This window comes from Mobula hypostoma, chromosome 5 (assembly GCF_963921235.1).
Source record: "Mobula hypostoma chromosome 5, sMobHyp1.1, whole genome shotgun sequence".
In the NCBI taxonomy this organism is placed as follows: domain Eukaryota; kingdom Metazoa; phylum Chordata; class Chondrichthyes; order Myliobatiformes; family Myliobatidae; genus Mobula; species Mobula hypostoma.
Window position 1 is genome coordinate 151,769,489 of NC_086101.1, and position 15,970 is coordinate 151,785,458.

Genomic DNA, 15,970 nt, shown 5'->3' on the forward strand with positions numbered 1-15,970 from the left:
ATCTGAGATGCAGAGGGACTTGGGAGTCCTTGAGGAGAAATTGCAGGAAGAGTTGGTGGTGAGGAAGGCAAATGCAATGTTAGCATTCATTTCAAGAGGTCTAGAATACAAGAGCAGGGGTGTTTTGCTGAGACTTTGTAAGGCACTGGTGAACCTCCTAGAGTATTGTGAACAGGTCTGCGCTCCTGATCTAAGAAGAGCATTGGAAGGGGTTCAGAGGAGGTTCACAAGGGTGATTCTGAGAATGAAAGGGTTTTTAGCTCTGGATCTGCACTCACAGGAATTTAGAAGGAATGTGGGGGGGGGATGGGGAGGATCTCATTGAAACCTTTCGAATGTTGAAAGGCTTGGACAGAGTAGATGTGGAAAGGATGTTTGCCATGGTGGGGGAATCTAGGACAAGAGATAGAGGGTGTCTATTCGGCTTTGGGATAGAGGGTGTCCATTCAGAACGGATGTAGAGAAATTTCTTTAGCCAGAGGGTGGTGAATTTATAGAATTTATTACCACAGGCAACTGTGGAGGCCAGGTCATTGGGTGTATTTAAGGCAGAGCTTGATAGGTCCTTGATTAGACATGGCATCAAAGGTTACAGGGAGAAGGCTAGGGAGTGGAGTTGAGGATGGGTTTTAAAAAAAGGATTGGCCATGATTGAATGGCAGAGTAGTGTCGATGGGCCAAATGCCCTAATCCTGCTCCTGTGTCTTATAGTCTTATGAAGCTTCAGCATTACACCCTTGCTTTTGTATTCTAATCCACTTAAAAGGAATGCTATCATTGGTCTGGGCCTGAAACGTCGACTGTACCTCTTCCTAGAGATGCTGCCTGGCCTGCTGTGCTCACCAGCAACTTTGATGTGTGTTGCTTGCATTTGTCTTCCTCACCACCAGCTCAACCTGCAAGTTAACCTTTAGGGAATCTTGCGCCAGGACTGCCAACCAAGTCCCTTTGCGCTTACGATGTGTGTATTTTCTCTTTGTTTAGAAGATAGTCTATGCATTTATTCCTTCTACTGAAGTGCATGATGATATACTTCCCTAGACTATATTCCATCTGCCACTTTGTCCATTCTCCCAATTTATAAGTCCTTCTGTAGACTTCCTGCTTCTCCAACAATACCTGCCCCTCCACCTTTCTTTGTATTGTCCGCCAACTTCGCCACAAAGCCATCAATTCCGTCATTCAATTCATTGACATATAAAGTGAAAAGAATCAGTCCCAATACAGGCTGCTGCGGAACACCGCTAGTCAGTGGCAGCCAATCAGAAGAGGCCCCTTTTATTCCCATTCTTTGCCTTCTGCCAGTTAGCCATCTGCCAGTCAGCCATCGGATCCAAAGTGTTTCCTCACACACACTTCTGTCACCTGTCCTGTCTGGTTCCCTATCACACTCGATCCAGTATCGCACTCTCTGTACTTGGGCCCTCTATATATTGATAAAGGAAACTTTCCTAAGCACATTTGACAACCTCCATCCCATCCAGTCCTGTTACAATAATGGGAGCCCCAGTCAATATGTGGAAAGTTAAAATCACTTATTATCACACTTATTTTTCTGGTAATTCCCTGCTATCTCTACAAATTGGTTCCTCTAAATCCTGCTGAATATTGGGATGTCTATAATATAATCCCATGAACGTAGTCATTCCTTTCTTATTCTTCCGTCCCACCCATAAAGCCTCAGTAGACGAGCCCTCCAGTCTGTCCTGTCTGAGATTGGTGTGATTTTTCCCTGACTAATTATGCCCCCCCATGCTAAATAACAGAACCCCCGAAACACTGAGCAGCCAGTATTGCACCTCCTGCAACTAAGTCTCACTAATGGGAGCAATATCATACTTCCAGGTGCTGATCCATGCATGTTCTTAAGCTCATCTGCATTGAAATAGGTGCAACTCAGAACATTAGTCCCACCATGCTCAAAGTTTTGTTTCCTATAATTGTATGTAGGCTTAACATCTACTTTCCCCAACAACCACTCCACTACGTGCCCTGGCACGCTGTTCCCTATTGGTTAAGGTGCTATAAAAATGTAAGTTATTTTTAAAATTACATTGCAAATCTATCAAGCTCTTAAGTAAATAGGATACTAAAAAAGGTGCCAATTGTGTAAATTATCAGCAAATTCTGCAGATACAACTTGCTTACTACCACAAATTTGAGGTAATGATGTGCATTATCAGCCCACCATTTTACCTTGCCCAAATTAAAATGGGGAAATCAGGTTAAAGGTGAGAAAAGGTTCTGAAGGTGAAACTTGGGGAAAATATGACACTTGCTGTGTGAACTGGAGAATTTTGACATGTCTGTAGGCTGATTGCAGAGAGAAAATGTTGACTTCTCTTTCTCTTTCTTCTTCAGCATATAACACGAACTTTTCACAATGTTAATGGAGAAGTGGTCAAGAAAGATTCTGGCATCTGGATCAATGGATTTGATTACACCCTCATGTCCCATGTTACTCCGTATATACCTGAAATCAATGATACATTGAGGAGCCCCTGTGAGAACGCACCTTTTTGTGGATTCCCTTGGTATTTACCTGTTCATAGTTTTATCAGGTGAGAAATTTGCTCTCCTCCCACCTTGTTTCCATTTCTGCTTTCTTGAAAACATCGCATCTTATTAGGACTGGCTGCTTTGTTTGCCACTATTTGTCCAAAATTATACATTTAAGAGGCGATTGACTGTGGGTTGGAGCAGATTAGGGTGAGTGGATGAATGTCTGTCAACCCTTGTTTCATGATGTGAAAAGCCTCCTCTTGATATTTGTCCCTGATAATGGTACAGGGGTCAAACATGCATTTGACCCCGGTACTATTACTAACCTCTGAGACCCATCTGTTTTTTCACAGACAACGATTCCATTGTAGCACTATTTCTGATAAATCCATCAATTAATGTTATTTCTTTTTTGTTTAGATTTCAGATCTAAAAGCTTATTGACTAATGTTTACTGTTTTCTAGGAAAAACTGGTATCTGCCAGCTTCAGAACTTCCAATCAGGGAACCTGTTGCTTTCAGACTTATTTCCAAGTACAAGCTGCCTTCACAATCTATTAACATGACCTTTGAGGTGGATGGTATGATAATTAAAATATTAATTTCTCCATAAAATACGTTATACAAATGTTGTAATTATATCTAAATATAAAGACTTTTCTCTGATGGACTACAGGTCTGATTTTGAAGAAGAATATCAACAGCAAAAAAAAAGAGCCATCATTTACAATCTGAGAATGACTTAGGCACACTGTTTTGAAGTGTTAACGGTTTCTTCTTTGTCATTCTGAAGGTTTGTGGTGTTGCAGATAGTGTACAGTGGGGAATTGATAGGGCACAGAGCTGGACTGAGAAGTGGCAGGTTAGGTTCAAGCTGGAAGTGTGAAGTGATTCACTTTGAATGGTTGAACGTGAGGGCAGAATACAGGACTCTGAACTGTAGAGCAGAGGAACAGGCTCTGCAGCCCAACAGTGTGCAGGAGCAGAGGGATCTTGGGGCACATCCAATAATCCCTCAGTGTTGCAGGGTGGTTAAGACGATGCCTGGTGTGTTGGTCTTCATTAGTTAGATGAATTGATTTCATGAGCTGTGGGGTGATGTTGCAGCTTTATAAAATTATAGTTAGACCATAGTTGGAATACTGGGCTCAGTTCTGGTCTGCTTCTTACAGAAAGGATATGGAAGCTATTGAGAGGGTGATGAAGGGTCTCGGCCTGAAACGTCGACTGTACCTCTTCCTAGAGATGCTGCCTGGCCTGCTGCATTCACCAGCAACTTTGATGTGTGTTGCTTGAATTTCCAGCATCTGCAGAATTCTTGTTGAGAGGGTGCAGAGGAGAGTTCTAGAGCTTTTCTCTTTGGAGAGGAAGAGGATGAGAAGCGACTTAATACAGATGTTCAAGATAATAAGAGGAATAGATAGAGTGATCAAGATGCACCTTTTTTTCCACGTTGGAAATGGCTAATATGGGGTTTGGGGGTGAGGGAAAGGATAACTTTAGGGTGTTTGGAGGAAAGTATGGGGGGGATGTTGGGGGTAGTTTTTGTTTTTAAACACAGAATGTGGTTGGTGCATGAAACGCACTGCCAGGGATGGTGGTAGAGGCAGATACATTGGGGACATTTTCGAGACTCTGAGATGGGCACATGGATGAAAGAAAAATAGAGGGCTGTGTAGGAGGGAAGGATTGGATTGATCTTGGAGTAGGATAGAGGGTCGTCAAAACGTCATAGGGCAAAGGTCCTGTACTGTTCTATGCTCTATTCCCAGTATTTTCTTTTTTTTCATTTTAGATTTACAACATTTATTTTAGATTTAAAATAGCTGATGCCTAAATTGCATAATGTTTAAATTTGCCATTTACTGTAATCCCTGAACTTTCACTGTGGTTCTGCTGTGTACATTGTTAGTGTGCTTTAATAATTCGAGTAAGAACTAGTCAGACAATGTATGATCTTAGTGTTTTCCATGTAATCCATTTAATCACCTAAATTGTTGTGTTTGATGTGTGTTGCTTGAATTTCCAGCATCTGCAGAATTCCTGTTGTTTACGTAAATTGTTATACTTTTTACATTTGCATGATTGTGCTAATGAGTTAATAAGTTAACTTTGATTTAATTTTAGCTTGCTCTACACCACCACCTGATGGCGAATTTCTGTACTGCATTTTGCACAAGTTATTAAAATATTTTGAAATAACAGAAAAAGCTGATAAAAAGCCTTAACTATTATTCCACTACTTTTGTGAAAACTTAGTCACATCTATTTTAATTCTGTTCATCTTTTATCACATGTATGCACTTTTATGAGGTTGTATCTTGCACATTCACTTCACCACTCAAAATGGTACATGAAGTTGAGAAAATCTACAGCTGCTGGAGATCCAAAGCAACACACACAAAATGCTAGAGGAACTCAGCAGGCCAGGCAGCATCTATGGAAAAGAGTACAGTCGATGTTTGGGCCGAGACCCTTTGTCAGGACTTATGAAGGGTCTCGGCCCAATACGTCGACTGGTCACTCTTTTCCATAGACGCTGCCTGGCCTGCTGAGTTCCTCTAGCATTTTGTGTGTGTTGTATGGTATGTGATGTGTTGCATTGAATGGCTGCTGTTCCTGTTTAACTGCAAATCTGTCTCATTCAAAAAAAGACAAGTTGCCAATGAGCTCTGATGATTTTGTATTCAGTAGTTTTATTAGAAAGAATTGGGTATGAAAGGTGATTTCTCTCCATGCCTTATTACACCTTTCCTCTTTGCATAGGTCCCAGTCACATTACACTGTACATTCGGCCACGTGAAGGTTCTTCCATAATCAGGTCGTCTGTAGGGGATGCAAGTTCTTTATACAGCACTGATGGAGATTACTTTTTCTTCTATTCCCATGGGCTACAGGCTCCCCCATGGCAATTTTGGTTGGAGATTCAGGTAAACCTGCTTTATCTTGTAGTATTAATTTAAAAGCAAAACTTGTATTACCTATTAGGGGATGAGATAGGGAAGTGATAGAAGTGTGTGTTGGGGGAACACTTTGAAGCTGTAATCATAATTCTATTGATTTCAAGATAATTATGGAAAAGGATAGGCCTGGTCTTCAGGTTGAGATTCTGAATCAGATAAAGGCTAATTTTGATGGTATCAGAAAGTATCTGTGAAGTGTGGATTGGGACCGGTTCATTTCTGGCAAAGCTATGTTTGGTAAGGGAGGCCTTCAAAAGGGTAATTTTGCAAAGACAGAGTTTATGTTTCCGTCAGAAAAAAAGGTGCGTTGTAAACAGAGGCCTCAAAGAACAAATGAGGCACTTGAGTATAAGAAATGCAAGAGAATATTTAAGAGGGAAATCAGGAGGAATAAAAGAAGACATAAGGTTGCTCTAGTGATGGAGAATCCCAAGAGCTTCTACAGATAGATTAAGAGCAAAATGAGCTTGTTAAAAATTTGGTCCTCTTGAATTTCAGTGTGGTCATCTATGCATGGAGCCAAAAGAGATGGGGGAAATTTTAAATGGATTTTATTTGCAGCTGTATTTACTTGGGAGATGGGAACAGAGTCTATGGTACTGAGGCAAAACAGAAGTGAGGCCTTTGGATTAGAGAAGAGGAGGTGCTTGCTGTCTTGGGGCAAATTCGAGTGGATGAATACCTATGGCCTGAGAAGGTGTTCCCTCAGAGGCTTATGCAGCAATGGCAGCATCCCTTAGCCATGGGTGAGGTGTTGAAGAATTGGAGGATAGCTAATGTTCTGTTAAGAAAGGCTCTAAGAATAAATTGGGGAGTTATAGGCTGGTGAGCCTGACATCAGTAGTGGGTAAGTTATTGGACGGTATTCTTAGGGACTGGATATATATGTATTTGGATAGACAGGGACTGATCTGGATAGTCAACATGGCTTTTTGTGCAATAGATCCTGACTAACCAAACTTACTGACTTTTTTTGAGGGGGTTGCCATGAAAGTTGATGGCAGTGGATGTCATCTATATGGATTTTAGCAAGGTCTTTGGCAAGGTCCCATGTGGGAGGCTGGTTAAGAAGATTTAGTCACTTGGCAATAAGGACGAGGTAGTAAATTGGATTTGACATTCGCTTCACGAGAGAAGCCAGAGAGTGGTAGCAGATGTTGCCTTTCTGACTAGAGGCCTGTTACTAGTGATATGCCACGAGGACTGGTGTTGGATCCATTGCTGGTTGTCATCTTTAGCAGTGGTCTGGATGATGTGGTAAACTGGAGCAGCAAATCTGCAGATGACGTGATTCGGCATATAGTGCTAAAGGAAGGCTATCAAAACTTGCAGTAGTTCCTGGACCAACTGGAAAAATAGGCTAAAAATGCTGGATGGAATTTAGTGCAGATTAAGTTTGAGGTATTGCACTTTGGGAGGACAAACCATGGTAGGCCTTACACAGTGAATGGTAGGGCACTTAGGAGTGTGGTTGATCAGAGGGATCTGGGAATACAGATCCATAATTCCTTAAAACTGGCATCACAGGTAGAGAGGGTTATACAAAGAGCTTTTTGCACATTGGTCTTCATAAATCAAAGTACTGAGTACAGGAGTTTAGATGTTGTATAAGAGATTAGTGAGGCCTAATTTGGAGTATTGTGTACAGTTTTGATCAATAAGGTATCACCGAGATCAAAAAAAGTACAGAGAAAACTTAAAAGGATGTGGCCAGGTTTTGTGGACCTGAGTTATAGGGAAAGGTTGTGTTGGTTAGGACTTGATTCACAGTACAAAATAGTATAATAAAATAATAATATACAAAATCATGAGGGGTATAGATAGGGTAAATGCAGACAGGCTTTTTCATTGATGTTGGATGAGATTAGAACTAGAGTTCATGGGTGAAGAGGGAAAGGTGAAATGTTTTAAGCAAAACAGGAAAGATGGTGAGAGTGTGGAATGAGTTGCTGGGGAAGTGGTGGATGTGGGTTTGATTTCAACATTTAAGAGAAGTTTGGATAAGTACATTGATGGGAGGAGTGTGGTCCAGCTGCAGGTCAGTGGGATTAGGAAGAAAATATTGCAGCAGGGGCTAGATGGCCAGAAGTTCTCAATGATTCTGTGTCCCCCTTGACTACAGGCAATGATGTGAATCCAACTACATTGACTGAGATGAGTCCTGATGCATGTCCATGGAACAGAATTATTTTAGCAGGAAATTACTAAATTGAGATATACAAGTTGTTTTAGAGCTTCTGCCTTTACTCTAAGCTCTCTCAGCTGAATTTTCCTCCCCAGTCCTGGCTGTGAACTTGCAATTCTGTGTATGGCATTCCTTGTCCAATTTAAGGATGATGTGCATTGAGAACAATTTGGAGGCTCGTTATGCTACAGTACTGTGCAAAAGACTTAGGCACACATATATAGCTAGGGTGCCAAAGATTTTTGCATAGTTGTAGCCCCCGGTCAGCCTCAAGCTCGCTTTCATCTAGGGGAAGCAGCCTTCGGCCCCACCAAACTAGGTAATCAGTTTGTGTAGATGCTGTGTGATGTTCCCCACCACGCCAAATAACAGAGAGTACACCATATGCAATTAAATGATTACACTTTATAAGTATTACTTGGTGATGGGTTAGTAGAAACAAATACAATAAAGTTGCCAAGTCAGTAACTCTTATCAGTTCTGTGCACAAATAATTCGTTGGAGCTCTTACAGAACTGGGTCTCCCTTTCCTCCAGTTGATGTGCTCCAAGCTCTGCCAACCCTCGAATGGGACCACCCTTGGTGGTCGACCAAACGCTCCACATGTGTCTGTCCTCGTCTCCTCTCCTCCCGAAAATTCTGGGCCTCGGACTCCTGCTCGGGGTCCATTCCGTCGCCCAGTTTACTGCATTTCTCGGGTCGCGTCTCCTCCCTCTGTCCCCATCGCGCCTTCTCACCAAAGCCCGCGAAAAACAATAGCTTTCACACACAAGAAAGAATAACATCTATCCCAATTGGTTAGCAAATGAATACAATTCCCGCTATCAGTAATTATAACCCATACAAGCTGCTACCGTTAACTCAGCAGTTAACATTACAGAGAAGCCATTTTATTATAACATAACAAAGAAGCCATTTTATTAGCCTTAGCAAATAACATGAAAGAAACCCCTTACATAGTATTGTAGTAATTTTATGTCTGTATTGCTGCTGCAAAACAAAATTGACACATGAGAGTGATAATAAACCTGATTTAAATACGGGTCTCTATTGTGGACTGAGAGTGGGACAGGAGCAGAGGGGGAAGCACCAGAGACATTTTGTAATGATCTATAAACCAAATCTATTGTTTGAAATCAAATGACCTTGCCTGGTGTGTCTACACCTGTGCCACCCCTCCCACAATGCTCCACCCTTGCCATTCCCAACATCCTTTGTTTCCGCCAGATTTGCAAACTCACTCTTCTGCTCCTTGTTGACATACAGTATTGGGCAAAGATCTTAGGCATCCTAGATGTATATACTTTTGCACAGTCCTGTAAATCCTGGAATATATGGCTAGTCTTGAGTTATTCTTTTTGGATTAGATCACACCTAAACCAATATGACTTCTGGTTACCATACCTGATGAAGGACATGGGCTTGGAGAAATTCCAACAACAGCTTACTCCAAAGCTGTATTCTCATGTCCATATTGAGAGTGAGGAATAAAACCTGGGCTGGTTTTTCCAGCTGTACAGAGCAAGGCGAATGGCTGAACAGACTAGACGGTGTTGCTTCTCTCGTGTTCTCAATCTGACCCTGTGGTGTTCCTTAATGATTTATTTCATTGTTTTGATTAAAAAATAATTTCATAATCTTTGTAAAAATGTCCTTTTTTTTAGACTGTAGACCCTACTCCTGATGAGATGGTGGTTATTGCTGTAGCTTCTCATTATTTATTTGGAGATGAACAAAGGACAAGAGAACTTACTGCTCTTGAAAAGAGATTTCCGGAATGGTGTTTTATATCCAGCTGGACCAGTACATACAACTTGTTTGTCTTCTGAAACTAGGTAAGAGATGGAGACAATATACCCCATGTTGCTACACCATCTCTGCAAGGGCAGCAAACTATCTTGAATATGAGGCCATAATTGCAATAATTATTCAATTTGATGATGACTGTTTTGGAATGAAGGAAAGACTGATCAAGTGAAGCTTCAAGCTATTGCCAGAAACTTCTTGGCCCTAAGATGATTAAAAAAAATATAACTAATCTTCTTGACTCATTTTGCTGTGTTTTGTCATGTATTCATTGGCAATGCTTCGCCTCAGTGAAGACCAGCATACTTTCTCCACAATTCTCTTAAATTTCTAATTATTTGCAAGGAATTAGTTGTGAAAGCCACCTTGAACTAAGACTTGAGATGCAAGTGTACAGAGACTTGAGTGTATTGTTGTTAACTGCCTGTCCTTGATTTATGTTGGAAAATGAATACTTTTACAATAAAATTTAGGATTAATGGATGAGGTGAAGCAATATTACTGTGAAATAATTAAGACTTCAACCATTGCATTTCAGAGGGGAAGTGGATTTGTAGTGCAAGATGTTCTTGAATCAAATAATGCATTCAGAATATTTAAGTTGTTCTCAGGGTATTAATCTTTCCCTCTGTTGTCAGATGTCTGGTTAATTTTAACAAAGTTCAAAGGGATACTGTTGAAAATGGTATTAGATACTTATGATGCTCCTGGCATTTAAAAATTGACACAAGGTATTTCTGAAAGTTCACAATGCTCATTTATCAGATGTCTCTTGCACACCTTGGGAGGAGTAAATAATCAAATTCAGCAGCTGCTATTGAAAAAGTGCTCCACCCGAAGCGATTCTCAATACCATACACCCAGTATGCTTGGATCCAGAGTGTGAAATCATACTCATTTTATTTAGAATTTAACGATCCTTTTTTTTAAGCCAAGTGTAGATGCACCAGTCTGTTTTTCAATCATGTTTTACTTGACACAGTGTTGTGTGGAGTTCCTTCACAGAATGCTTTTTAAAGTTTTATATTGAGCATTGTTTACATTAGAGGTAGTGTAGTTATTATTTCTTTGCACTGGCATTTTGATCTGAATTGAAACGAAACTGCACAAATACAAAAACAAAAACTTTTGGAGTTAGATTTAGTATGAATGACCGTTTCTTTTATGCCATAATTTTGTTAAAGCATCTGTATCATGTTAAAATTGAACTGAATTTTTAAAAAAATTAAAAATTAATTACTGTTTCAATACTGAATATTCTAGCAATGTTAACTGGTAACTATGGTATAATTGAATATTAAAACAAAATAAAAATATTAAACAGTTGACAGAGAACCCATTTTTGTAGAATACTATTTAGTTTCCATGGTGTTGCGTACAGTACTGTGGTATTGGAAAAACTGGAACCTGAGTAAATAGTTCTAGCTTTTGAGATGCCAACACTGGAGAAATGGTAAATTGCACATAAGCTTTTCTAATATTGAAGTATATCAAAGTTTTAAAAAATATTGCTGTGATGAATGTAGTAGTTCAATTTTAAAATATTCTTGTTACAATGGGTATGAAAAAAGCCTTTGTTTGCAATGAGATGCAGATTTCTTACCTGCTGTTGTTTCAAGTTGGGTTTGGAAGTACATGAAGAACTACAGTATGTCTTACTAACTGATAAGTGATGACATTTATTTTGTTCATAATTTAGTAGGTTAAGGATGAATGAGTAAGATGTTTTCAAACCACCATCTCCAAACACAGTTTTAGCTTGGGTCTGACAGTCTTGCAATGGAAGCTAGTTTTAACGACATTGTTCATAACCAAGTATGTCAATGTCCATTAATTTCACAGGTTTGTTTTGTAGGGAGAGCGGAAATAAATCAGGGTGCAGACAGGACTATTGATAAAGATAAGATGACCATTATAAGCACATGGTTGCCTGAACTATCGAGGGGTTATTGCTGCTGAAGACAGTGTAACTACTAGTTTTAGATGTGTATTGGAGCCAGATTAATTTGTTCCTTTAATCCAGCATTCTTCCATTTACCAAAATTATATCAGCTTTGGTCTCTTGGCTGTTTGTCTCAAAACCTATTTGAGGCATTTTATCAAATCCTTGGATTACTTAATTGGGTTGCTGATTTTAAGTAAATATATTTTACTTAAGCTTGAGTTTGGAAAAAATCTTAAACGGCATTGGACAATTATCAAATAACAGGGCAGAATACCTGTAAAATGATACATTGTATATGAACTTTTAAGTGATTACAGAAGTAAGGGAATTATTGAATCGGTCAGTTATCTTCTAGGAAAGATGCTACCAGAAAGTGCGGAAGGATTTTAGTTAAAGTAGTTTGTTAAACTCAGGGAAAGTACCTAGAAAGAAACTTCCCCTTATTTTTCTATAATGTCTTCTAACCACTAGGCGGCACTTGCTGAACATGCACCACCTTGAGCTTTTGCTTTGGAATATGGTGCCCTTTGGGCATAACTCCTGCAAAGTTGTTTTCACAGTAACAGTATTTTTACATGCTTCAATTTTTATAGTTGAAATACATTCAGTCAATAACTTAAAATAAATTGTTTAATAATACTGATGGGGACTGTACATTGATTATTTCATGTTTTGCATTGTGGCAGTGATTGTTGAGGGATAAATGTTTAGTGGAAGCTTTCATTGATTTTATTTTAAGATTGAACCAATTCCTGTGAAGTAAAATTTTGCTATTAATATTTAGAGCACAATGCCATGTTTTTCAGGAACAGCCTAAAACAAACTTGTGTAATCAAAAGTGTTTATTGCTGTAAAATCGTACATGTGCCAGGAAACAAAAACAAATAAATTTGTTAGTAAAACAGATAAAAACTGCCATTCCATCAATCTTGCAAAGAGAATTCTAACTATATGCCCATGTTGCTACATTATTGAGGTTATGTTAAACACCACCAGACCATGCTCAATAGTTCCTAGAGACTTGTCTCCATTTCACAGCTGTCAACAAAGTTACAGGAAGGGGTCTTACTGGGATTTTTAAAAAAATATTTTTTTTAAAAAAAGACTTCAAACCAGGTTTTAAATATTTGGGAATTGGATGAAAATACTGCTTGTTTTGAAACACTTGATGGGTTTTAAGTAGATTTACAGTGTGGTGTTTTAACAGGTTAATGTCAGTTATTTACAAGGTCATGTTAGCAAACTGAAGAGTACAAAAGAATCTTTAAGCAGATTTAAATATTAAATAGAAAGATATTACTGCATAAAAAAACCAACTGCTTGGAAAACAGTCTAAAATATAATTACCTTTGCCATGTGTGGATGTACAGCCAAGCACACTTCAAACTTAGTTAAGAAACTGACCTCAATTTAGCCCAGCCAAGTACAGGGGCCAGTAATCAAATAATACATTTTTATATTAGCTTAAGTCTGATTGTATGGTACATGTGCAACATGAATCCAATCTCAACTCACTCACTCCCTCTGCATTCCTCTGAACATTCAACAAAATGTTAAAATCCCTTTTAAAGGATATATTGCATTTAATGAATTCTGTTCTGTCCTTTATTATCCTATGAGCTTAAACATTGATAATTAATATACTAATTACTATTTAGGGCTAGATTACCAATTTGGTCCACATCAAAATTCAATTCGGTTTGGCTAAAAAAATAGACTACTCATTGTATAAAATAAGCAACAATTTGCATTTCTTTTGTTCAAATTGCACAGTAACAAATATGCTATTTTAGTCTCTTAATACTGCTTCAGTTACATTTACCTTCGCATTCAGATGCAAGGAAATGGGTATGTAGATAGTACCACTATTTAAGAGTATACACAGCAGCACTTTATTTGGAGTAGGAAATTAATGGGTGACTTTACTCCCTTGAAAGTGGATTAACATAATAATCAAGCTTTAATTAGGACAGCCTTTATTAAAAGCTATTGTTACTGTTCATATTTTACACCTTGCTAGAATCTAACCAAGTATAAAAAACATGATTACACAGCTTTATTTTATTTACATAAAAATACTTTTTGCATCTAGAACAAAGCTTAAGTTTTTGGGAAAGCAATAAATAAAGGCATTTCTAAACACAAACCTGTTAAAACAGTCCTCTGATAATTTTCATAAATGATCTTTTTCAGCTCCTGCCATCTCAAAGCAATGGTATTTATTTTACAGCACAAATCTCACACAGATCTTACAACAGGGTACCAAATGCTCATGCAACACCTGCGGCAACACTGTACAATATAAATAGCTGTATGAGCAGTTGGGTTAATGATGGCGTCTTAAACAAAATCTGAAATGCACTTTATTTTAGAAAAAGTTCTGTATAAAATACTTGAGGGCCAAGATCAATTCCTTAAGCACCAACACGGGTTTAAAAGTTTGATTTAGAGCCTCAGTCACATATCATGCACATGTCTTTTCCTTCAAAAATTGTGACAGGGTTTTCTGACTTGATTTGTGACATTGAAATATCCAGTCATTGTGGAACCAAATAGCATGATTTGTACAAGATCTTAACACCTAGCAGGCAACTCTGCACCGATAGAAAGGGAAATTTTAAATTGCCACATTTTGTAAAATAGAGGTTTAGACTTCGCAATATTCTAGGTAGGAGTAATTAATCTAGTTAAATTTAGATGTCAGTGGGGTAAAGAGAGCTCAGCCTTCTAATTCCAATGCCTAGTTATCTCCAGTGTTCCAATGGAGTACTGAATCATGCCTGGCTCAAGTAATAGGTCAAGTAGAGTACAACTGGTTATAACACCAAGGCTATAAGCATGCAAGAGACATTGTGGATCACTAATTGGTTGTTGGACCAATATAATTAAAGTTAGGGCTAAACTAAGCAATAACCTATGGAGAATATGGTCAGAAGCTCAATTTAATTACCAATTTGAGACCATCTATCTATTCCAGCAGAGGTATAGTAATGAGCAAAGCACACACTTACATCTAGAGGGCATAGTAATGATTCCTGCCTGAAATTAAATACACAGCCAATAATACTCTTCAAAAATATCAAGCATCCCACTTTTGAGTCATGTGCCTGGAAGAGAACCGGAGCCCCTTTCAAATGTACTCGGAACAATCCCTTTTAAGAATATAGTTTTTAAATTAAATTTATGGTGATAAATGAATACTTCTAGGACAAGTATGGACTCACACTTCAATGTAGCAATGAATAAAATCTAAAATAAATCAGTGCCTGAAACTTGGTCCTTTACGCGGATAATGTTCAGTTTGTATGGCACTATTTCATTACACTCCCTTGCCGAAGAACAAAAATAATAGAATTTGAAACATTTCTGAAGTAAGAACACCTTTATAAGACTCACCACCCTAACCAAACTAAGGCAGTATTAAAACAGGCACTGTTGCTACAGAGTCAAGTTCCAATCCAGAAATAGTTGCTGTAGAAAGATGTTACTTTCATAAAATTGCATCTAGAATTCATGCATTTCTTCCACACTGTCTGGTACCCTGTATGTCACATGATGCTCAGGCACACAGAAGGGAAAGAATGGTTACTTTGCCAGAGATGTTCCACATCAGCAATCTATTTCAATAACCAAGATGTCATTTTTTTGATTTTATGAAATGAAGGCAGACATTTTGTTCCAAATTCAGTTTGGACATTAGTGTGAGAATTCTCCTTCAATATACAAGACATGTGCATAACAGAGGAAGGCACCAATGATTCATTTGCATTCTCAAAGTTTGGAATTCAACCATCTAAAGAATAGCTATTCATGACAGATTACACTCATAACTGCCTTCATCCATGAGTGGTACATCTTCCTCCTCTCCCTGGTCATCATCTTCCTGCCCACTGATACCACTACCACTATCATTCTGGCTATTGTTCACATGGCTCACAGAGGTTCTGCTGTCTTCTGACCATGGGTTGGGGGGCTCCACTGCCTTTGATATGCTCAGACGAATTGAAGGCTGAAAAGCTTCGGGTTGAATTTGCTCCTCTGTGACCTCATTCAATTTTTGCAACTGAGGCTTTATACGATTTAGAAATGGCTTGTATCCAGGGCTGGCCATATTCAATTAGCATAGGGGGAAGAAAAAAAGATTACTGTGTGGAACAGAATTCTGCTATTCCTTAATAAATTCTTCTCATTGAGTATTTATTCAGTTGTTCACTATGTGTAAATAAATGATATCAAACACAAACATTTCAAGTAATCACCTTTCACACAGTCAGATGTGAAAATGGTCAGAGGTTACCAACAATGTGCAAAGACCTTAAATAAAGTCAGGTTAACTTGTCACTTTATATGCAATTTTTCAAAATAAATTTTATTCCTGTTGCTACAAGTTGTGAATAAAAAGCAAATTTTTTCCTTTATTGGGACTTCATCTAGGGCTTGCTTGACCCATTTCTCCATTAAGCAAATGTACAAATCTCCGTCTTTAGGCACATTTGCTTTGGCTTCATTCCCAGATATCCTGCTGTTCACTGACCATGGAACTACCTTGCAAAAACGTTTTGAGTGAAT

The 15,970-nt window shown here is 38.6% G+C and overlaps 2 protein-coding genes across 3 annotated transcripts in view; one reads left to right on the forward strand and one right to left on the reverse strand.

Moving 5' to 3' along the window:
• Positions 1-9,689, forward strand: part of LOC134347079 (endoplasmic reticulum metallopeptidase 1) — a 72,955-nt gene extending 63,266 nt beyond the window's left edge. The window contains exons 12-15 of the mRNA XM_063049187.1: positions 2,362-2,561; positions 2,968-3,083; positions 5,269-5,432; positions 9,315-9,689. Of these exons, the coding sequence (XP_062905257.1) occupies positions 2,362-2,561; positions 2,968-3,083; positions 5,269-5,432; positions 9,315-9,479 (645 nt within the window). The 3' untranslated portion in view covers positions 9,480-9,689. The remainder of the gene's footprint in view (positions 1-2,361; positions 2,562-2,967; positions 3,084-5,268; positions 5,433-9,314) is intronic.
• A 1,248-nt stretch (positions 9,690-10,937) lies between these two features.
• The window catches only part of ric1 (RIC1 homolog, RAB6A GEF complex partner 1), a 154,564-nt gene continuing 149,531 nt past the window's right edge, over positions 10,938-15,970 (reverse strand). For both annotated transcript variants that reach the window (XM_063049186.1, XM_063049185.1), the window contains exon 26: positions 10,938-15,504. In XM_063049186.1, the coding sequence (XP_062905256.1) occupies positions 15,210-15,504 (295 nt within the window). In that variant the 3' untranslated portion in view covers positions 10,938-15,209. The remainder of the gene's footprint in view (positions 15,505-15,970) is intronic.